We start from the raw sequence: 23651 nt of genomic DNA on the forward strand, positions 1-23651 counted from the left end.
TTGTCCTGTCGGTCAGGTGTCCCTCCAGCCTGGGCGGCTGCCGCCTGCCCCTCTGCGGCAGCCTGCGCGGCCTCTCTGGCACGCTCCTCCTCCTCCTCCTCATCCAGCGCAACATAGACATGAGCGGCTGCCACCACGGCAGCCAACATCGCTGGATGATCTGAAAACATGACGGCCTGGTGGGCGGGAGGGGAACGACGACATGTCATCATTGCCCATATCCCCTCCTCCCCCCAGCCAGGTGGCATGGACCGCATGGGTCCAACTGTTGGAGGCTGGCACCTGGCCAGGTGGACCAACTCACTTGCCCTCCCATCACCCTCCTCGGCGCGGACCCCCCCCCCCCAATCTCCACCCCGGCACGGACCCCCCCCAACCCCCAACCTCCACCCCAGCACGGACCCCCCCCAACCCCCGACCTCCACCCCAGCACGGACCCCCCCCCCCAACCTCCACCCCGGCACGGACCCCCCCCCCCAACCTCCACCCCAGCACGGACCCCCCAACCCCCAACCTCCACCCCAGCACGGACCCCCCCCAACCCCCAACCTCCACCCCAGCACGGACCCCCCCAACCCCCAACCTCCACCCCAGCACGGACCCCCCCCCCCAACCCCCAACCTCCACCCCGGCACGGACCCTCTCCCCAACCTCCACCCCGGCACGGACCTCCTCCCCAACCTCCACCCCGGCACGGACCCCCCTCCCCAACCTCCACCCCAGCACGGACCCCCTCCCCAGCCTCCACCCCAGCACGGACCCCCCCCAACCTCCAACCTCCACCCCAGCACGGACCCCCCCAACCCCCAACCTCCACCCCAGCACGGACCCCCCCAACCCCCAACATCCACCCCAGCACGGACCCCCCCCAACCCCCAACCTCCACCCCGGCACGGACCCCTCCCCAACCTCCACCCCGGCACGGACCCCCTCCCCAACCTCCACCCCGGCACAAACCCCCTCCCCAACCTCCACCCCAGCACGGACCCCCTCCCCAACCTCCACCCCAGCACGGACCCCCACCAACCCCCAACCTCCAACCCAGCACGGACCCCCCCCAACCCCCAACCTCCACCCCAGCACGGACCCCCCCAACCCCCAACCTCCACCCCAGCACGGACCCCCCCCCAACCTCCACACCGGCACGGACCCCCTCCCGGCACTCCCCCGGAGCCCAGCCTACTCTAACCCCCCCCCCCCCCCCCCGCCGCACACACACACACACAAGCCGAGACACACCTGTCCTCACGCAATCAGTCTGCGGCCACGCCATTTCCTGCCCAGAGCCAACCCCCCAGGCCGTCACTCACTCCACGCTGGTCGGCGTGAGCCTGGAGCACCGGGTCACGCCGATGAAAAGGAGGTTTGATTCACGTCGACGTGAACGGTCATCACGTCGACGGGACTTCGGCCCATCCGGAAGGGAGAATATCGGCAGGCCGAAAATCGGCTGCCTTGCGCAGACCCGTGACATTCTCCGCGGCAGCAGCGCCATTAACGCCCCGCCGACTTTTCTCCCTTCGGAGACTTCGGCGGGGGCGGGGGCGGGATTCACGGCGGCCAACGGCTATTCTCCGACCCTCTGGGGGGTCGGAGAATGACACCCCAGATCTCTCATTGAAAGGTATTACTCTCAACAGGGTTTGTAACAGTAGCAACATTGTAAAAATGTTCTTCCTAAATGTATTTATAATTTGATTACGTGGTACACATGGCGAATATTTCCCCATTTTGATAATGGCTCTGATTTGTAGCAGGGTCTGAAGATAATGGCTGAACTTTTCCAGCTGTTCATGCCGGCAGGATTTTCCGGTCCTGCTGATGGTGCACCCCACTGTGAGTTTCCCAGTGGTGAGGGGTGCCACTGGAAAGCCCATTGACAACTGCGGGACAAGAAGATCCTGCCGCTGGTCAATGAGGATCCTGCGTTGTCATGGAACTCGTGGTGGGATGAGCAGAAAACCCTGCCCAAAAGGTTAGATTTTCCCACAGGCCACAGGACCCCAGTGTCAAGACCAAAAGGGGATCCCAAATCCGCACTTCCACATTTAGCGGCAGCATGCCTGACAATGCAATGTTACTGGAAGTGGCCTCCTGACATGCTGCCTCCAGATTGGGTGGGCCCAATATGCTGCTGGCGCAATTGGACAGCTGGGGCCTCAGAACACCCACAGGGAGAAGTGAGCGCTACTGAGACAGGTCAGGGACAATGAGGATGGCTCAACATGAAGTCACCCTCAGAGGTATCAACCCTTTACCACTGATGAGGAACGCACAGATATCTGGCCCAACTCCCCCCTATTTTCCAGGCCCCTGCCTCCAAGCCTACAACCACAGGGCTGGGAATATCAGCCCAATGGCTTCTTTTTCATCCCAATATTTAATAGGAGTAAATTTCTGTCCATCCAATACAATAGGAAATGGCAGGTAGGCCACCTGTTCTAAGACTCTTCCTGTGAAGCTTTGGAGGTAGTCACCAGGAAGTTTGCAAGAACAGCAGTTACAGTTTAATTTAACCTTTGGTTTTTGTTCTTCCCTGTTTCTTGGGAAAGTCCCTCATTTCCTCCAGATGGTCTAAGTGAGATCAGGAACTGAAGAGTAACAAACCATTTCACCACCTCCTCTGTGGTGGAGTGCACAGAACACCAAGATGCTTGGCTGCAGCAAGTATATCATTACTTTCTTCCTTTGGACAACTTTAATCGAGAAGTGGATATAAATAAGTATGTCAGGAAACTGAATCAGTGCATCTTTCGTTATTAACTCGTGACCACCATTTTTCACTCACTCTTTAAAATAATTGAGGAAATGAAAATTTCAAGGACTGCTTGGCATTGAAAAATATAGAATTCTTCAGCTTGTGATAATAAAGGAAGTTTAAATAATTAATCAAAATGGGCCTAATGCTGATGACAGGTAAGATGGATTGACAGAACGCAATGGCAGACTGGTGAAAATGTGTGGGATCTCAGGACATCCCATATCTTCCCTTCTTAGTCTGACTACCACCTAATCCCCCAGATCACCCACAAAGATGATCCAACTACCAGTGGAATTTTAACCCTCCCTAAAAAGGTGCATTTGGGTCAAGTGAGATGCTGAAACGTTAAAAATCTGGGGCGAAATTCTCCGTAATCGGCGCGATGTCCGCGAACCGGCGCCAAAAACGGCACAAATCAGTCCAGCATCGCGCTGCCCCAAAGGTGCGGAATCCTCCGCATCTTGACCGGCCGAGCCCTAACCTTGAGGGGCTTGGCCCGAGCCGGACTGATTTCCGCCCCGCCAGCTGGCGGGAAAGGCCTTTGGTGCCCCGCCAGCTGGCGCGGTTTAGAACACTGGGCTAAATCGCTGGCTTTTAAAGCAGACCAAGGCAGGCCAGCAGCACAGTTCAATTCCCGTACCAGCCTCCCCGAACAGGCGCCGGAATGTGGCGACTAGGGGCTTTTCACAGTAACTTCATTGAAGCCTACTCGTGACAATAAGCGATTTTCGTTTCATTTTCATTTTCAAATGACATCTCCGGGCGGCGCATGCGCGGGAGCATCAGCGGCCGCTCACGGCATCCCCGCGCATGTGCAGTGGAGGGAGTCTCTTCCGCCTCCGCCATAGTGGAGACCATGGCGAAGGTGGAAGGAAAAGAGTGCCCCCACGGCACAGGCCCACCCACGGATCGGTGGACCCCGATCGTGGGCCAGGCCACCGTGGGGGCACCCCCCGGGGCCAGATCACCCCGGACCCCGGAGCCCGCCCGCGCCGCCTTGTCCCGCCGATAAGAGAGGTGGTTTAATCCACGCCGGCGGGACAGGCATTCCAGCAGCGGGACTTCGGCCCATCCGGGCTGGAGAATCGCTGGGGGGGGCAGGCCCGCCAACCGGCGCAGCACGATTCCCGCCCCCACTGAATCTCCGGTGCCGGAGAATTCAGCATCCGGCGGGGGAGGGATTCACGCCAGGCCCCGGTGATTCTCCGACCCGGCGGGGGGTCGGAGAATCTCGCCCCTGAATCCTGGACTTCCGGTGACGGCTATGAAGGAGTAAGTCGCACATTTGGTGGCTCCCGCTCTGGTCGGACGTTTGGACCTTTTCCCCCGATTTTTTAACGGACTTGAATTGTAGAATTCTCTACTGAATTCCCACTTTGGTGCATGGAAAAAAGGACTAGAAGTGTTTGTAAGGGCAGAAACAAGAAGACAGAGAAGACTTGGGCTGGAGTTGCAGCAGGGTACAGCATGGCGGAGGGGCAAACCTCTGGCTTGTCGACCCAGCAGTCTATGGAGCAGCTGATACAAGTCAGTCAGGAAGGCTTTGCTACGGAGAACCAGGACTGCTTGAACCCGATAAAAGCGTTGGTTTACGGCTGGAGCTCAGGTTGGACGCCCAGGATCGGGCGATCCAGAAGGTGGAGAAGGCGCTGGCTGAGCAGGAGGAACATCAGACTGCGGTGGAGCTGGAGGTGGGGATGCTGAGGGACCAGCAGAAGAAGCGCCTGGAGAAGGTGGAGGACCTAGAAAATAGGCCCCGCCGGCAGAACCTAAGAATTGTCGGGCTCCCGGAGGGGTCCGAAGGAACGGACGCTGGGGCATATGTCGCAGACATGTTTGTGAAGCTGCTGGGGGATGGGGCATTCTCCCGGCCCTTGGAGGTGGGTAGGGCTCACAGGGCACCTGCGAAGAAGCCGCGAATGGGAGATCCCCCCGAGGGCTATAGTGGTGAGATTCCACAGGTTCTCGATAAGGAGCGTATTCTGCAGTGGGCCAAGCAGACACGGAGCTGCAAGTGGGACAATAACATCCTGCGAGTTTACCAGGACCTGAGTGTAGAGGTGGCCAGGAGGAGAGCAGGCTTCAATCAGATCAGGGCGATCCTTTTCAAGAAAAAGGTGAAATTTGGACTGTTATACCCAGCCCGTCTCTGGGCCACGCATGAGGATCAGCACTTCTACTTTGAGTCGCCTGAGGACGCGTTGGACTTTGCGAAAAAGAAAGGGCTGTCGAAGGACTAAGAACTTTTGAACTTGGCTGCAACATTCGTGTTTCTGTTTTCTCAGTGTTGTTTCTCTGTTTTGTAAAAAGGTCCTCATTTTGCTTGGAACCAGCAGTAGAGCTGGGTGAGTTTAGGTTTTCATTTGCACTGTTGGGGGATGGTGGTGTGCTAGTTTTGATCTTGGTGTTTTTCTGTTGAGCAATTGTGTGGGGATTGTTTGATGTTGGAGTTTGTTTGCATGAGCGGGTAGGGGGTAACAATAGGTGGGAGACCATCTGGTATCTGGTGCCGGGGATGGGGGCCACCAAGCTAGCTGGGTGAGATAACTCTCGGAAGTGCAGTGAGGGGGTGTGCATATGTTTGGTTTAAGAAAGGGATTGGGTTACAGGGTGTTGTTGCTAGGGGGAGGGAGGGGATGAACGTTCTGCTGGTGAGGGGGGGACTTGGGCTGAGGGACAGAGAGGAGGTCGGGGGCGGGGGCCGCCTGGGGATGGACCGGTGGAGGTGCGGACGATGGGGCTGGTGGCGGGCCTACAAAAAGGGGATGACTGATCGTGGGGGGGGGCCAATGAGCCCCCCAACTAGGCTGATCACCTGGAATGTTCGAGGGTTAAATGGGCAGGTCAAAAGGGCACGTGTGCTCGCGCATCTTAGAGAATTAAAGGCGGACGTGGTGATGTTGCAGGAGATGCACCTTAAGGTAACGGACCAGGTTAGACTGAGGAAAGGCTGGGTCAGCCAGGTATTTCACTCGGGACAAGATTCAAAGACTAGAGGGGTCGCGATCCTGATCAATAAGCGGGTGGTGTTTGAGGCGGGTAGAACAGTCTTGGATGTGAGAGGTCGGTATGTTATGGTCAGTGGAAAACTGGAGGGGGTGCAGGTGGTATTAGTGAATATATGCGGCAAATTGGGATGATGTGGAGTTTATAAAGAGGATGCTGGGGAAGATCCCGCACCTGAACTCGCACAGGTTGGTCATGCGAGGGGACTTCAACACAGTAATGGACCCGGGCTTAGACCGGTCAAGCTCAAAAACGGGCAGGGTGCCAGCAATGGCAAAGAAACTAGGAGGGTTCATGGAGCTGATGGGGGCGTGGATCTATGGAGTTTTGGGCAGCCGAGGGCTAAGGAGTTTTCCTTCTACTCACACGTGCGTAAAGTGTACTCCGGATTGATTTCTTTATTTTGAGCAGGGTCTTTCTGGCTGGGGTGGTGGACACGGGGTATTCGGCGATCACAATCTCAGACCATGCTCCGCACTGGGTGGACCTGCAGGTTAGTAAAGACAGTAACCAGCGCCCGCACTGGAGGTTAGATGTGGGATTTGGGCGAATGACGGGGTGTGCGAGCGGCTGAGGAAATGCATTCAGAACTACGTGCAGGTCAATGACACGGGGGAAACATCGGCAGCGGTGGTTTTGGAAGCACTGAAGGCGGTGGTAAGGGGGGAGCTGATCTCGATCCGGGCTCATAGGGAGAAGGTGGACAGGGCAGAGACGGACAGATTGGTAAAGGAGATATTACAGATCGATAGGAGGTATGCGGAGATCCCAGAGGCAGGGCTCCTGAGGGAACGGCGGAGCTGCAGGCGGAGTTTAGCTTGCTGACCACAGGGAGGGCGGTGGAGCAGCTGAGAAAGGCGAGGGGAGCGATTTATGAACATGGGGAGAAGGCCAGCAAAATGCTTGCACAGCAGATTAGGACGAGGGAGGCAGCTAGAGAGATAGGGAAAGTAAAGAACGGTGAGGGGAACCTGGTTGGTGATTTAGTAGGGGTGAATAAGGTGTTTAGGGATTTCTACAGCAGGCAGTACAGGTCGGAACCCCCTACGGGGCCGGAGGGGATGAGGCGCTTCTTGGAGGGGCTGAATTTCCCAACGGTGGGCGGAGAGCGGGTAGAAGGGCTGGGGGCCCCAATTGGGCTGGAAGAGATCGTGGAGGGCTTGAAGGCCATGCAGGCGGGTAAGGCCCCGGGTCCGGACGGGTACCCAGTGGAGTTCTATAAAAAGTTCTCGGGGATTGGGGCCGGTGTTGATGAGGATGTTCAATGAGGCAAGGGAAAGAGGGGTGCTCCCCTCGACGATGTCAGGCAATGATTTCGCTGATTCTTAAGCGGGACAAGAACCCGGAGCTGTGTGGGTCCTACAGGCCGATCTCCCTGCTGAATGTGGATGCCAAATTGCTGGCCAAAATCTTGTCCTCCAGGATTGAGGACTGTGTTCCGGACATTATTGGGGAGGACCAAATGGGGTTTGTTAAGGATAGGCAGTTGGGGGCCAATGTAAGAAGGCTGTTAAATGAGATCATGATGCCCCCGGAAGGTAGGGAGGTTGAGGTAGTGATCGCAGAAAAAGCTTTTGACCGGGTAGAATGGGACTATCTGTGGGAGGTACTGGGACGGTTCGGATTTGGGCGGGGCTTTATTGACTGGGTCAGGTTGTTGTATCAGGCTCCGGTGGCAAGTGTGCGGACTAACAGGACAACTTCGGACTACTTTAGACTGCACCGGGGTACAAGACAGGGATGACCCCTCTCCCCACTGTTGTTTGCGCTGGCTATAGAGCCGTTGGCACTCGCTCTGAGAGGTTCAAGGGCTGGAGGGGACTTCTCCGGGGGGGGTGGGGGGCACAGGGTTTTTCTCCATGCGGATGATCTGCTTCTTTATGTTTCGGACCCATGGCGCTACTGAAGGAGAACTACGCTCAGCAGACCAACAAGATCTACGCCAGGCACCTCCTGTCCACGCGGCACCAACTTCCCGGTGAGGATGGAGGAAATCATGAAGATCTTTGGGGAATTCGGCCGGTTTTCGGGGTATAAGCTAAACATGGATAAGAGTGAGATATTTGTGGTTCAGGCGAGGCGACAGGAGGGGCGACTGGGGGAGCTGCCGTTTAGGTCAGTAGGGGGTAGTTTTAGGTACCTGGGCATCTAAAGTGGCGCAGGAATGGGACCGGCTGCATAAATTGAATCTGGCTCGGCTCGTGGACCAAATGAAGGATGATTTCCGGAGATGGGACGCGCTCCTGTTGTCGCTGGCCGCAGCCAGAACTCCGAGGTCCTACGTATGGTAGGACCATACGGAACCCACGCTGGTGAGACTCGGCCGAACTCGGTGGGCACTTGGCCCGTCGAGGCGCGGAGAATCGCCGGGGGGGGCGGGGGGCGTTTTCAACGGCCCCCGACCGGCGGGGCGGCGACCCCTCAATAATGTATTGGCTTGCTCTGCCTCTGATTTCTTGTTTAATTTGAATGCAATTCTGAATCTTAAACATCTCTTCCTCCATAGTGCTCAATTCTGTGTCTGATCTGGCCCTTCTATGTGCCCAAATGAGTCTGGCAAGGCAAATTTGGAATCCATAGCTGTCTTAAGGTTTTCGGAGGTCCGCCTGGACTTTTTAAACTTCTGCTGCTGGAATAGAGTTATCCTGTGTCGTTTGGGCATTCACTGACACCCGCTGCAGTCGCGGATCCTCTTTGTAGCCGTTCCTAAACGTTGCAGAATTTTAAATTAATCAATGGAAGTAGGTAAGGCTATTTCATTTCTTTCCTCCCATTGGGGAATCATTTTGAGCAGTCAATTTAAAAAGAAATGCTGATACACGGTTTCCATTTGTCAGGGTGCCGACCTCGAAGCCTGGCTGCGGGATGTATCGAAACCCACGCACATTAAAATGGAATTTCTCTCAGTGTTGCCTGCTGACAGTGTCATTAATTCGAAGCTGTCCTTTTCACCTTTCCTTGATTATTGCCAGGTTCTTTAATTCTGCTGATGGATTAGGATTTTTTTCACGGACCACTTACGTGCTATGGTAAGCTGACCAGTTGATTTCTTCTCTACCTCTCAGCCTCCACGTCTTCTTTGGAGCACTTTTGGCGATTTTCAACTGTTTTCAGTTTTGGCACCTTTTTCCAGGTCAGACTCGCAAACTTCTTTAAAGTTGATTTTCGAAAATCTCAGGATCGCACTGCTGCCACAATGCATGTTGGTCATGCCTGGCTAAGGAACAGTTGCCGAGTCATAGATATGTTTGAACAATAACTGGTTTATTGTATGAACATATCTATTTACAGATGTACCAGCCTATAGGTATTACCAGTTGTGGTAATCGCCACTGTTGTATTATATTGTATATACTGCACTGCATACGAGGTTATTACGGTAAGGCCCCTGTACTACAGGTACGGGGGTAGATCCCTGCCTACTGGCTCCACCCAGTAGGCGGAGTATAAATGTGTGTGCTCTCCGAACTGCAGCCATTTCGGCAGCAGCTGTAGGAGGCCACACATGTCTGTGTAATAAAGCCTCGATTACTATCTACTCTCATCTCGTCGTAATTGATAGTGCATCAATTTGTTACACAGAGATTTTACAAAGATGGATCTCCTCATCAAGCTGGATCGCCTCCAGGTGCACCCTCAAGCAGACAACGCCATAAAGGACTTTGCACATTGGCTAGCTTGCTTTGAAGCATACATCGGATCTGCGACAGACCCAATCCCAGAAGCACAGAAGCTCCAGATTCTGTACAATGCGGCTGAGCTCCGATGTCTTTCCCCTCATCCAGGACGTGCCTACCTATGCAGAGGCCATGGTGCTACTGAAGGAGAACTACGCTCAGTAGACCAATAAGATCTACGCCAGGCACCTCCTGTCCACGCGGCACCAACTTCCCAGTGAGTCTGTGGAAGATTTCTGGGATGCCCTGCTCGCCCTGGTGAGAGACTGATTGCCAGGCCGTTTCGGCCGCTGCACATTCTAACCTGCTAATGAGAGACACATTCATTACGGGCATGGGGTCGGCCTACATACGCCAGCGCCTCTTAGAAGGAGCTACGCTTGACCTCGCGGCGACCAAGAAACTAGCACTCTTGGTCACAGTCGCCTCACGCAACGTACAGGCGTATGCCCCCGATCGCACGGCCCACCCCTCCTGGGCATCGTGGACCCCGCCAGCAGCCATCCCATCGTGGACCCCATCAGCAACTGCCCCCAGCCAACACCACGCCTGTGCCGTGCGGCAGCCAACCAACCCTGGGTGACCCAAGTGCTACTTCTGAGGACAGACAAAACACCCCTGGCAGAGCTGCCCGGTGCAGAGCGCACTCTGCAAGGCCTGCGGCAAGAAAGGACATTTCGCTGCAGTGTGCCAGGCCCGCTCAATCTCCGCTATTGTCCCGGAACCCCCGCGTGCGGCCAGTGGGCGTCGCCATCTTGCTCGCCTCAGACAATGTGCGGCCCATGGGCGCCGCCATCTTGCTCCCCTCACAACAAGTGCCGCCATCTTGCCTGCCCAGGACACCTGCGGCCCGAGGGCGCCGCCATCTTGCCTGCCTCAGGACACGTGCTGCCCGTGGGCGCTGCCATCTTCCCCGCCTCAGGACCCATCGGGCACCGCATCGGGCCGCTCATCGCCTGCAACTGCCGCCGACCAGCCGCGTCTCGCCTCCGTCACGATCGACCAGTCCTGACCGCACAACCTCGCGACCGCGTCGACAAAGGTGAAGGTCGACGGGCCTGAGACACCCTGCCTTCTGGACTCCGGGAGCACTGAGAGCTTCATCCACCCCGATACGGTAAGGCGCTGCTCCCTCGCGGTACACCCCATTAACCAAAGAATCTCCCTGGCCTCCGGATCCCACTCCATGGCGATCCGGGGGTACTGCATCACTACCCTCACCATCCAGGGTGTAGAGTTCAGCGGCTTCCGGCTCTACGTCCTCCCCAACCTCTGCGCTGCCTTGCTACTCGGCCTGGACTTCCAGTGCAACCTCCAGAGCCTAACCCTGAAATTTGGCGGGCCCCTACCACCCCTTACTGTATGCGGTCTCATGACCCTTAAGATCGACCCGCCTTCTCTGTTTGCAAATCTCACCCCGGATTGCAAACCCATCGCCACCAGGAGCAGATGGTACAGCGCTCAGGACAGGACCTTCATCAGGTCTGAGGTCCAGCGGCTGCTGCGGGAAGGCATTATTGAGGCCAGCAACAGCCCCTGGAGAGCCCAAGTGGTAGTAGTGAAAACGGGGGAAAAAACAGGATGGTCGTTGACTACAGTCAGACCATCAATCGGTACACGCAGCTCGTCGCGTACCCCTTCCCACGCATATCTGATATGGTCAATCAGATTGCACAGTACCTGGTCTTCTCGACAGTGGACCTGAAATCTGCCTACCACCAGCTCCCCATTCGCAAGGCGGTCCGCCCGTACACCGCGTTTGAATCGGACGGCCGCCTTTACCATTTCCTTAGGGTTCCCTTCAGCGTCACTAACGGGGTCTCGGTCTTCCAACGGGAGATGGACCGAATGGTTAACCGGTACGGACTGCGGGCCACTTTCCCATACCTGGATAACGTCACCATCTGCGGCCATGACCAGCAGGACCACGACGCTAACCTTTCCAGATTTCTCCACACCGCTAAACTCCTCAACCTAACCTACAACAAGGAGAAGTGTGTGTTCAGCACGAACCGATTAGCCATCCTCGGCTATGTGGTTCAGAACGGAGTTCTAGGGCCCCACCCCGATCGCATGCGCCCCCTCATGGATCTCCCCTTTCCCCACTGCCCCAAGGCCCTCAAACGATGCCTGGGGTTCTTTTCGTACTACGCCCAGTGGGTCCCTAACTGTGCGGACAAGGCCTGCCCACTGATCCACTCCACGGTTTCCCACTGACGGCCGAGGCTCACCAAGTCTTCAACCGCATCAAGGCCGACATTGCCAAGGCTGCGATGCACGCGGTCGATGAGACGCTCCCCTTCCAAGTCGAGAGTGATGCATCAGACGTCGCTCTAGCCGCCACCCTCAACCAGGCAGGCAGGCCCGTGGCATTCTTTTCCCGCACCCTCCATGCCTCCGAAATTCGGCACTCCTCCGTCGAAAAGGAGGCCCAAGCTATCGTTGAAGTTGTGCGGCATTACCTGGCTGGCAGGAGATTCACTCTCCTCACAGACCAACGGTCGGTTGCCTTCATGTTCAACAACACACAGCGGGGTAAGATCAAAAATGATAAGATCTTGCGGTGGAGGATTGAGCTCTCCACCTTTAATTACGAGGTTTTGTATCGCAACAGTAAGCTCAACGAGCCCCCCCGATGCCCTGTCCCGAGGTACATGTGCCAGCGCACAAGTGGACCGACTCCAGACCCTGCACGACGATCTCTGTCACCCAGGGGTCACCTGCTCTTATCACTTCATTCAGGCCCGCAATCTGCCCTACTCCATCGAGGAAGTCAGGGCTGTCACCAGAGATTGCCAAGTCTGCGCGGAGTGTAAACCGCACTTCTACCGGCCAGACCGTGCGCGCCTGGTGAAGGCCTCCCGCCCCTTTGAACGCCTCAGCGTGGACTTCAATTTTCCCAATGTGGTCGACGAATATTCCAGATTCCCCTTCGCCATCCCATGCCCCGATATGACGTCTGCCACCGTCATCAAAGCCATCAACACCATCTTCGCTCTGTTCGGTTTCCCCACCTACGTCCACAGCGACAGGGGATCCTCATTTATGAGCGATGAGCTGCGCCAGTACCTGCTCAACAAGGGTATCACCTCGAGCAGGTCGACCAGCTACAACCCCTGGGGAAACGGGCAGGTGGAGCGCAAGAATGGGACGGTCTGGAAGGCTGTCCAGCTGGCCCTATGGTCCAGAAATCTCCCGGCCTCCCGCTGGCAGGAGGTCCTCCCTGACGCACTTCACTCCATTCGGTTGTTCCTGTGCACGGCGACTAACGAAACCCCCCATGAACGTCTCTTTGCCTGCCCCAGGAAGTCCATCTCCGGGGTTTCACTCCCAACGTGGCTGGCAGCTCCAGGACCCGTTCTCCTCCGCAAGCACGTTCGGCTTCACAAGGTGGACCCGTTGGTTGAGAGGGTACAGCTACTCCACGCAAACCCGCAGTACGCCTACGTAGCCGACGGCTGGCAAGACACAGTCTCCCTCAGGGACCTGGCACCATCTTGGTCCCCCCCCCTCTGCCCTGGCGCCACCCTCTCTTCCCCCAGTGCACCCCACCACAGCCCCCGCTCCAGGACAATCCGTCCTCCCCTTGGTCCGACCTGGGGATGAAGAGGATGTCGACATGGTCCCGGAGTCACCGACGACCGAGCCGACTCCTGACTCGCCACCAGCACTGCGGCGCTCTCAACGACGGATCAAGGCCCCTGACCGTCTAAATTTGTAACCTTCTCTGAAATTTTAATGACAACCTGTATGGAAATAGTTTTCCACCACCCCCGCTGGACTCATTTTTAACTGGGGGTGAATGTGGTAGTCACCACTGTTGTATTATATTGTATTACAAGGGTATTACGGTAAGGCCCCTGTACTACAGGTACAGGGGTAGATCCCTGCCTGCTGGCTCCGCCCAGTAGGCGGAGTATAAATGTGTGTGCTCTCCGAGCTGCAGCCATTTCGGCAGCAGCTGTAGGAGGCCACACATCTCTGTGTAATAAAGCCTTGATTACTCTCTACTCTCGTCTCGTCGCAATTGATAGTGCATCACCAGTTTAAGCCAAGAGCTTTCTCCTGCTAACCTCTTAGTCATGTGACTCTCTCTTACATTAGCGCGTGGGCTGTGCGGTTTCTCCAGTCCCACATGTCAAGTCCTTCAGCACTGAACACCTTAATACTACACCAACCTTGGGAGTAGACATTGGACAGCACTGTATATTTTTTTGGTTATGGTGTAGATTTTCCACCTGTCCACAATCATACGGATCGCAGTGGGCAACATGCAAATTTAGTGCAAAGACAGTAGAAGCAATTTATAGATCCATCTATGAATAATCTTCCGGAAATTCACTGGAAAAAAAGTTACACTTTTCTAAAGTCTGGACATGATAATGATTATTCTATTTATGGAGTCAGTTGTCTTCCTTTGTTGTCAGGTTCATATATCGCTGCCTTTGCGCCCACTAACTGGACCCTGCTCCTCTGCACCAGGCTGTGGATGAACAGAGATGTGTGCTGTTGATTTGACAATCAGCACTTTTCCCAGGAGAATCGCCAAGGGTTTGGACAATCTTTCAGCAAAGCAGTACCCCTCATCTCTCTCCATCTGCAGAGTATGGAATGAACCTTTAGATCCTGGAAGCAAGCTGGATTTCTTTTCTTGGGAAGTGGGCAGCACAGGCAAGGCAGCCATGCCATCCCTTGTTACCCTGAGGGCTTTAAGAGTCACTGATGTAATGCGGACTCTTGTCCATGAGTCACTAGATTATCAAAACACAACTTCAAAACTTGGCGTGCTGCGATTTGACCTCATGACCTTGGCGTTGCAGATCCAGTACTAGAACCACTGGAATAGAATGTTTGTAACTGACCTTTTTAACCTTTGCCTCCTTTAGCTTCTCCAAAGCAAGTTTGATCTTGTCAGCTTTTGCCCGGGCCTCTTGTTCTTCCTGCAAAACAAAAAACCTTTATAAAAGTGAATTCATAAATTTTGGCATCAAGTAAACACTGAAACTTTTTTCTTCTTTTTGAAGTACACAATAGTTTGATTTTGCAATTTCTCGCTCACCATGACCACAATGCAATCAGAGTAGCTGCTTCCAATCCTCTTTGATAGAAACCGGGACATTTATTTTAACCCCACGTTCCCTTGACAGGTAAGAGAAGGCCACAGGAGGCATTAAAATATCTGGATTGGACAACCTGACCCCACATCCATAACTTAATTTTAAAGTCTGTAAAAACAATTTTCATACAGACTTCATTAATGAACACAAAAGGTGTTTAATAATAAGAATTGTACAGCAGCCTAATGGCTGTTGCTAGCTCCAAAAATGTCTCTGCCCAGGAGTCTTTCACACCATGGGGTAATTCCCGGACCAGGTGACCCTTACTCCGTTGTGTTGCCCTTAAAGGGACAATCCCCGCCGGCCGGTGCGGCGCAAACCACTCCGGTTAAAAGCAAATTACTGCGGATGCTGGAATCTGAAACGAAAGAGTAAATGCTGGAAACTCGCAGCAGGTCTGGCAGCATCTGTAGGGAGAGAAAAGAGCTAACGCTTCGAGTCTGATGACTCTTCGTCAAAGCTTTTCCAGCATTTTCTCTTTTGTTGGAAACCACTCCTAGCCGGCCTAGCCCCTGAAGGTGTGGAGGATTCCGCACCTTCAGGGCGGCCCGACGCCGGAGTGGTTCACGCCACTCCTCGGCACCGGAGTTGCTAGCCCCGCCGAATCCCGCAGAATCCCGCCCGTGGCCTTTCATCTCTGGTCCCATTCCAAAAAATCTCCCATTCGGGCTCTCTGAGGCCTTGACAGCATCTTTAAAGTGTTACATCCAAAACTGGATGCAATACAACATTCAGACGATCACTTTCTGTTTAAAAGGCAACAAAGATCTTGCAAAGCTCTTTACTGTGACCACAAAATCTCTTTAAGCTTCTTTTCATAATCACTAACATAAGGGGCGGGATTCTCCAAAACCTGGCGCGATGTCCGGGACCCGGCGCCAAAAACGGCACGGATCACTCCGGCGTCGGGCCCCCCCAAACAACGCAAATTCTCCAGCCCCGAATGGGCTAGCAGCGGCATGACGCCATTCGCGATGGCGTCACCCAACGTGGATGGTGACGCCGTGCGGCGTCATTGACGCCTCATGGCGTGACGGCTCAAAAGACGTGCACCCCCCCACCCCGGAAGACCCGACAGGATGGCCGCCCGCCGCACAGCCCCGAGGTTCCAGGACCACGACATCGAGGCGTTCCTGGACGCAGTGGAGGAGAAGAGGGAGTCCCTGTACCCCAGACACGGCCGCAGGGTCGCCCCACGCCTCAGCCGGCGTCTGTGGAGGGAGGTGGCAGAGGCCGTCAGCGCTGTGGCTCTGACACCACGGACAGGTACCCAGTGCCACAAGAAGGTGAACAACCTCGTCAGAGCAGGCAGGGTGAGTCCCCTCCCTGCCCGATGTGCGGCACCCCCCCAGGTGAAACCAACCCTCACCCTAACCTCTGCACTATATGCGCAACCGATGGCGTGCTAACACTGTTGCCCTTTACCCCTGCCACCCACCCACCCCTACCCAGGAGACCCCTACCCAGGAAACCGAAATACAGGACAGTGACACAGAGTGGATGGGTGGAGACGAACCGCCACCCCAAAGTGCCATGGACTCAGAGAGGGACGAAGAGCACGACACAACGCCACTGCTGTCACCAACACCCTCCACCATCGCAGAAACACTCACCTCGGTTGGGCACTTTAGTGATGAGATGTCTGGTACACTCACTGGTGCGCACAACACAGCCGTACAGGTACAGCAGGAGGAGGTAGGAGCAGCAGAGGGGCCGGGTGGTCGGAGGGCATCCTGGTGCAAGCAAACATCTGCCGCCCAGATGGATCCCGGGTTCCTGGAGTTACCACACCCACCCATAGCCCAGATGCAGCCACTGAACCTGGGACGAACGAAGAGGGTGACGGGCGGCTTGCGGTGGCTGCAGATGCAGGTGGAGGAGTCCACCCGCGTCCAGGAGCTGGGAGTGGTGCTGGTCATGGGTGCCACCCAGGCCGACACCGCACGGGTGGCGTCCGCGGTGGAGGCAATGGGTGCGACGGTGTCAGACGTGGGGAGCAGTATGCGACGCCTGGGGCTTTCCGTGCAGGCGGCGTCTGTGGCCCAGGACATGGCTGCCCTCTCACAGAAGGCCATGAGCCAGCGGCAGATGGCAGACGTGCTCAACGCCGTGGCCCTGTCTCAGCAGGCAATGGCCCAATCCCTGCAGGCCATGGCCCAGTCTCAGCAGGCCATCACTGACGGCATCAGGGCCATTACCCATGTGCTAGCCGGCGTCGCACAGTCACAGACAGGGATGGCCAACTCCCTGAACTCCATGGCTGCAAACATACAGACCCTTGTCGATACCAGCATGGGCCGCCAGGACTGGCAGCGCCAGGGGTCGGAGGGGTGTCGGATGGCCGGTCCGTTCGCACCCCCGACCCATGTAGAGGCCTGGGGGCCATTGGACACCCCAAGGGAGGAGGAGTTGCTGGCGCCCATTCCTGGTCCCCCTGTAAGGGAGGTCCAGGAACACTGCAGCACCTCGGACTCCCCCCCCTTCCGTCCCAGGTGCATCGGGTGGGCAACGGGCAGGACAGGCTGGCAGCTCGCCATCCCAGTCGCCCAGGCCGCAGCCTGGCCCATCTAGGCCAGGCCGCCCAGGCCGCCAAAGGGATTCCGAGTCAGAGGGCAGGAATCGCAGGAGTCCACCTCCAGTTCTGCTGTACCGTCTGGGGAACCACGTAGACGTAGTCAAAGGGCCCGTAAGGCCAAACAATTAGACACTGAGTAAGTTGGCACGGGTGCAGGGCACAGACGGGTTTTAGGGGCTGGGGCACGTGTATGCACTGTTTGTTATTAAAATCACTTTAACACCTACAGAAGCTGCCTTTGTGCTCTGTCCGAAGCGTGCGGGGGTGTCATGTACGTTGAGCGCCACTGTGTGTGTGTGTGACGGGTGGTCTTACCTCAGCCCCAGGTGAGTCTGCCCCCTTTCCCCTGGGCCGCCCTCACCATCCCCCCGGGCAGAGGACGGGACCGTGCGCTGCAGTGTCACAGCCGCATGCAGGGATGGTCCGGGTGGATGGTGGTACTGTGGCCATGGGTCAGATATAGTCCAACGATGTGGAGCCAGGAGCTCATCGCAGGGCGGGTTGTCATCATCCTCCATGGCCTGCAATAGACACGCTTCCACTGGCACCTGTGAGAGCCCGGCCGTCGTGCCGCAGGTGGATCTGCAATGGAGGGGTGGTGTGCATGCGGGTGGGGTGGGTGGGGTTGGGGAGGGGGGTGAGGGTGCTGGGTGGGTGGCTGGGTGGGGGGGGGTGAGGGTGTTCGGGTGTTGCCATGGTGTGCGGTATGTGGCCTCGCCGATTCCCACGCCCCCTAGTCAGTGAAGGGGGCGGCTATCAGCCTGTCCCGTGCCCGCTGGCCCAGCCGGTAATGGTGGACAGCCACCTGCCCATGTCTAGCCCGTCTGCCCTGAACATTGCCCCCATCCCCCTCATCTGGGGAGGACTGCGCCTCTTCCTGCTGCTCCTCCACTTCCCCCTCCTCTGCCTGCGGAACATCGCCCCTTTGCTGGGCTATGTCGTGCAGGACGCAGCACACCACAATGATGCGGCCGACCCTATCTGGCGGGTACTGGAGGGTGCCCCCAGAAAGGTCCAGGCACCTGAAACGCATTTTGAGCACTCCAAAGCACCTCTCTATCACACCCCTTGTCACTGCATGGGCATCATTATAGCTGTTCTCCGCGTCATTCTGTGGCCTCCGTATAGGCGTCATCAGCCACGACCGCAACGGGTAACCCCTGTCGCCCAGCAACCAGCCTCTCAGCCGGGGGTGGCGTCCCTCATACATGCCGGGGATGTAAGACCGTGACAACACGTATGAGTCATGTCCACTTCCCAGGTACCGGGCGCAGACGTGCAGGATAATCATGCGGTGATCGCAGACCACCTGGATGCTCATGGAATAGGACCCCTTCCTATTGGTGAACACGGCCCTGTTATCCGCAGGTGGTCGCACGTCGACATGCATCCCATCGATCACCCCCTGGACCATGGGAAACCCAACCACGGCAGCGAAGCCCATGGCCCGGGCATCCTGGCTGTCCCGGTCCACAGGGAAGAGGATGTAGTGGTCCGCAATGGCATATAGGGCATCTGTCACTGCCCGGATGCACCGGTGCACCGATGTCTGCGAGATGCCGGACAGGTCCCCACCTGGCGTCTGGAATGACCCCGTGGCATAAAAGTTCAGGGCCACCGTAACCTTGACGGACACGGGGACAGGGTGTCCCCCCCCCAGTGCCACGCGGTGCCAGGTGTGCCAGCATGTGGCAGATGTGTGCCACGGTTTCCCGGCTCATCCGGAGTCTCCTCCTGTATTCCCGGTCCGTGAGGTCCTGGTACGACAGCCAGGGCCGGTACACACGGGGCCTCCTCGGGTGCCTCCGTTGCCATGGTGCCGCGACGTCCTCCTCCCCCTCCTCGTCCTGTCGGTCAGGTGTCCCCCCAGCCTGGGCGGCTGCCGCCTGCCCCTCTGCGGCAGCCTGCACGCTCTCTGGCACGCTCCTCCTCCTCATCCAGGGCAACATGGACATTAGCGGCTGCCGCCATGGCGGCCAACATCGCTGGATGATCGGAAAACATGACGGCCTGGTGGGGGGGGGGGGAAACGATGACATTTCATCATTGCCCGTACCCCCCCTCCTCCCAGCAAGGTGGCATGGGCTGCATGGGCGCGACTGTTGGAGGATGGCACCTGGCCAGGCAGACAAACTCCCTTGCCCTTGCACCCCCCGTCCCCGGCACTCATCTCCCCCGTCCCCCTCGCCGGCACTCACCCCCCCCCCCCGTCCCCAGCACTCACCCCCCCCCACCCGACACTCATCCACCCGTACCCGGCACGCATCCCCCCTCCCCGGCACTCATCCCCCCCTCCCCGGCACTCATCCCCCGTACCCGGCACTCATCCCCCCATACCCGGCACTCATCCCCCCCGTACCCGGCACTCATCCCCCCATACCCGGCACTCATGCCCCCCGTACCCGGCACTCAACCCCCCTCCCCGGCACTCATCCCCCCGTACCCGGCACTCATCCCCCCCCCCCCCGTACCCGGCACTCATCCCCCCCTCCCCGGCACTCATCCCACCGTACCCGGCACTCATCCCTCCGAGTCCGGCACTCATCCCCCCCCCCCCGTACCCGGCACTCATCCCCCCCTCCCCGGCACTCATCCCACCGTACCCGGCACTCATCCCTCTGTACCCGGCACACATCTCCCCCTCCCCGGCACTCATCCCCCCCTCCCCGGCACTCATCCCCCCCTCCCCGGCACTCATCCCCCCGTACCCGGCACTCATCTCCCCCTCCCTGGCACTCATCCCCCCCTCCTCGGCACTCATCCCCCCGTACCCGGCACTCATCCCCCCCTCCCCGGCACTCATCCCCCCGTACCCGGCACTCATCCCTCCGAACCTGGCACTCATCCCCCGTACCCGGCACTCATCCCCCCATACCCGGCACTCTTCCCCCCATACCCGGCACTCATCCCCCCGTACCCGGCACTCATCACCCACTCCCCGGCACTCATCCCCCCGTACCCGGCACTCATCCCCCCCTCCCCGGCACTCATCCCCCCGTACCCGGCACTCATCCCCCCCTCCTCGGCACTCATCACCCCGTACCCGGCACTCATCCCCCCCTCCCCGGCACTCAACCCCCGTACCCGGCACTCATCCCCCGTACCCGGCACTCATCCCCCCCTCCCCGGCACTCAACCCCCGTACCCGGCACTCATCCCTCCGAACCTGGCACTCATCCCCCCCCCCCGTACCCGGCACTCATCCCCCCTCCCCGGCACTCAACCCCCCCGTCCCCGGCACTCACCCCCCCGTACCCGGCACTCACCCACCCCGTACCCGGCACTCACCCCCCCGTCCCCGGCACTCACCCCCCCGTCCCCGGCACTCACCCCCCCGTACCCGGCACTCACCCACCCCGTACCCGGCACATCCCCTGTACCTGGCACTCATCCCCCCGTACCCGGCACTCATCCCCCCATACCCAGCACTCACCCACCCCACCGTCCCCGGCACTCATCCCCCCGTCCCCGGCACTCACCCCCCCGTACCCGGCACTCATCCCCCCATACCCAGCACTCACCCCCCCGTACCCGGCACTCATCACCCCATACCCGGCACTCACCCCTCCGTACCCGGCACTCATCACCCCCGTACCCGGCACTCACCCCCCCGTACCCGGCACTCATCCCTCCGAACCTGGCACTCATCCCCCCCCCCGTACCCGGCACTCATCCCCCCTCCCCGGCACTCATCCTCCATTCCCCGGCACTCAACCCCCCCGTCCCCGGCACTCACCCCCCCGCACCCGGCACTCACCCACCCCGTACCCGGCACTCACCCCCCCGTCCCCGGCACTCACCCCCCCGTCTCCGGCACTCACCCCCCCGTACCCGGCACTCACCCACCCCGTACCCGGCACATCCCCCGTACCTGGCACTCATCCCCCCGTCCCCGGCACTCACCCCCCCGTACCCGGCACTCATCCCCCCATACCCAGCACTCACCCCCCCGTACCCGGCACTCATCACCCCATACCCGGCACTCACCCCCCGTACCCGGCACTCATCACCCCCGTACCCGGCACTCACCCCCCCGTACCCGGCACTCATCACCCCATACCCGGCACTCACCCCCCCGGACCCGGCACTCATCCCCCCCGTACCCGGCACTCACCCCCCCGTACCCGGCACTCATCACCCCCGACATTCATCCCCCCCGTCCCCGGCACTCACCCCCCGTACCCGGCACTCATCCCCCCGTCCCCGGCACTCATCCCCCCATACCCGGCACTCACCCTCCCGTATCCGGCACTCACCCCCCATTACCCGGCACTCACCCCCCCCGTATCCGGCACTCATCCCCCCGTACCCGGCACTCATCCCCCCGTCCCCGGCACTCATCCCCCCGTACCCGGCACTCACCCTCCCGTATCCGGCACTCACCCCCCATTACCCGGCACTCACCCCCCCCCGTATCCGGCACTCATCCCCCCGTACCCAGCACTCATCCCCCCGTACCCGGCGCTCACCCCCCCCGACATTCATCCCCCCCGTCCCCGGCACTCACCCCCCGTACCCGGCACTCATCCCCCCGTAACCGGCACTCATCCCCCCGTACCCGGCACTCACCCTCCCGTATCCGGCACTCACCCCCCATTACCCGGCACTCACCCCCCCCGTATCCGGCACTCATCCCCCCGTACCCGGCACTCATCCCCCCGTACCCGGCGCTCACCCCCCCCGACATTCATCCCCCCCGTCCCCGGCACTCACCCCCCGTACCCGGCACTCATCCCCCCGTAACCGGCACTCATACCCCCCTCCTCGGCACTCACCCCCCGTACCCGGCACTCATCACCCCATACCCGGCACTCACCCCCCCCGGACCCGGCACTCATCCCCTCGTACCCGGCACTCACCCTCCCGTACCCGGCACTCACCTCCCGTACGCGGCACTCACCCCCCCCCCGTATCCGGCACTCATCCCCCCGTACCCGGCACTCACCCTCCCGTACCCGGCACTCACCTCCCGTACCCGGCACTCACCCCCCCCCCCCGTATCCGGCACTCATCCCCCCGTACCCGGCACTCATCCCCCCGTACCCGGCGCTCACCCCCCCCGACATTCATCCCCCCCATCCCCGGCACTCATCCCCCCGTACCCGGCACTCATCCCCCCGTACCCGGCGCTCACCCCCCCGACATTCATCCCCCCCCCCCGGCACTCACCCCCCGTACCCGGCACTCATCCCCCCGTACCCGGCACTCACCCCCCCCGACATTCATCCCCCCCCCCCCGGCACTCACCCCCCGTACCCGGCACTCATCCCCCCGTACCCGGCACTCATCCCCCCCTCCTCGGCACTCATCCCCCCGTACCCGGCACTCATCCCCCCCTCCTCGGCACTCATCCCCCCGTACCCGGCACTCATCCCCCCCTCCTCGGCACTCATCCCCCCGTACCCGGCACTCACCCTCCCCGTACTCGGCACTCATCCCCCGTATTGATTTACGCCGGCGTGACCCGTGGTCACGTCGGCGGGACGTCGCCCCATCCGGCCGGGAGAATATGGGCAGCCCCGGAGTCCATTGTCTCCCGCCTGCCCCTGCCATTCTCCGAGGCGGGTGGCGCGATTGTCGCCCCGCCGACTTTTCACCCTTCAGAGAATTTGGCGGGCGGTGGGGCGGGATTCACGCCAGCCCCCGGCGATTGTCCGACCCGGCGTGGGGTCGGAGAATCCCACCCAAGGTGTATTATTAACTGCCAGACTGGCAACTATAAAACCACGAAATAATCAAACATTTGTGTTTGTGTAATTCCGGGACATTAATAGGGGAAGTTTGGTCTCAACAATTCATACAAATATAGATATCAATGGAGTCAGCAAAGCTCTCCACATACCATGAGTTACAAGAAATGCAATGCTATCCTTCTTTCTAATTTTAAAATTATTTCACCCAGTTTCTTCCTCTTTTCCGTCCTCAACTCTTGAAGATGCTGATTTGTGCCAAACTGCATGTCTATTCCCATAGGCCGCCCTCCAGCACTTTTTCTTCATTGTGAGGGGAAGAGAGTGGGGCTTCTGCATTTTTTGATGCATTTTCGAAGCGTTCTTTTTTATCTTGGAAAACTAAATTCTTACCTTTGTTAATGGTTCCGGAGGTTCCAGGGGCGGCGGTGGTGGAAGGGTCACGTCGGGTGGAGGTGGTGGTAAATCTAGGCTTTGGAGCTCAGTGTATCTCCTTGGTGATGCTGGGGGTTCTGAATAGAACTCTGGGAAATCTGGCGTTTTGGTGCTGTTCCAAAACTCTGAATCTGAGAAGGCTTGAGATGAAGCTGCCAGCGCTTTGGCATTGCAGACTTGTTCTGTCGCATTGATGTCCTGCATTAGGTCCGCCATTAAGGCATCCAAGTCAGTGTCTTCCAATGCATTGAGAGACTCTAGCAGAATAAATGAGCAAAAGTAGAATTGAGCAGAAATGCAAAAGGCAAATCAACTGTAAACATTAAAAAACTGTTCTGGTGAGCCGCATTGGTTTACTCTCTAAGCGCCCCCTGAACCTGTTTTGAACAT

At 58.5% G+C, this 23651-nt stretch overlaps 1 protein-coding gene across 2 annotated transcripts in view; it reads right to left on the minus strand.

Moving 5' to 3' along the window:
• apbb1ip (amyloid beta (A4) precursor protein-binding, family B, member 1 interacting protein) overlaps positions 1-23651 on the minus strand; it is a 256190-nt gene that overhangs the window by 119822 nt on the left and 112717 nt on the right. For both annotated transcript variants that reach the window (XM_072508444.1, XM_072508445.1), the window contains exons 4-5: positions 23220-23518; positions 14307-14384 (exon numbers count right to left, since the gene is read on the minus strand). In XM_072508444.1, the coding sequence (XP_072364545.1) occupies positions 14307-14384; positions 23220-23518 (377 nt within the window). The remainder of the gene's footprint in view (positions 1-14306; positions 14385-23219; positions 23519-23651) is intronic.

The sequence above is a fragment of the Scyliorhinus torazame genome, chromosome 6 (assembly GCF_047496885.1).
Source record: "Scyliorhinus torazame isolate Kashiwa2021f chromosome 6, sScyTor2.1, whole genome shotgun sequence".
NCBI classification, from domain to species: domain Eukaryota; kingdom Metazoa; phylum Chordata; class Chondrichthyes; order Carcharhiniformes; family Scyliorhinidae; genus Scyliorhinus; species Scyliorhinus torazame.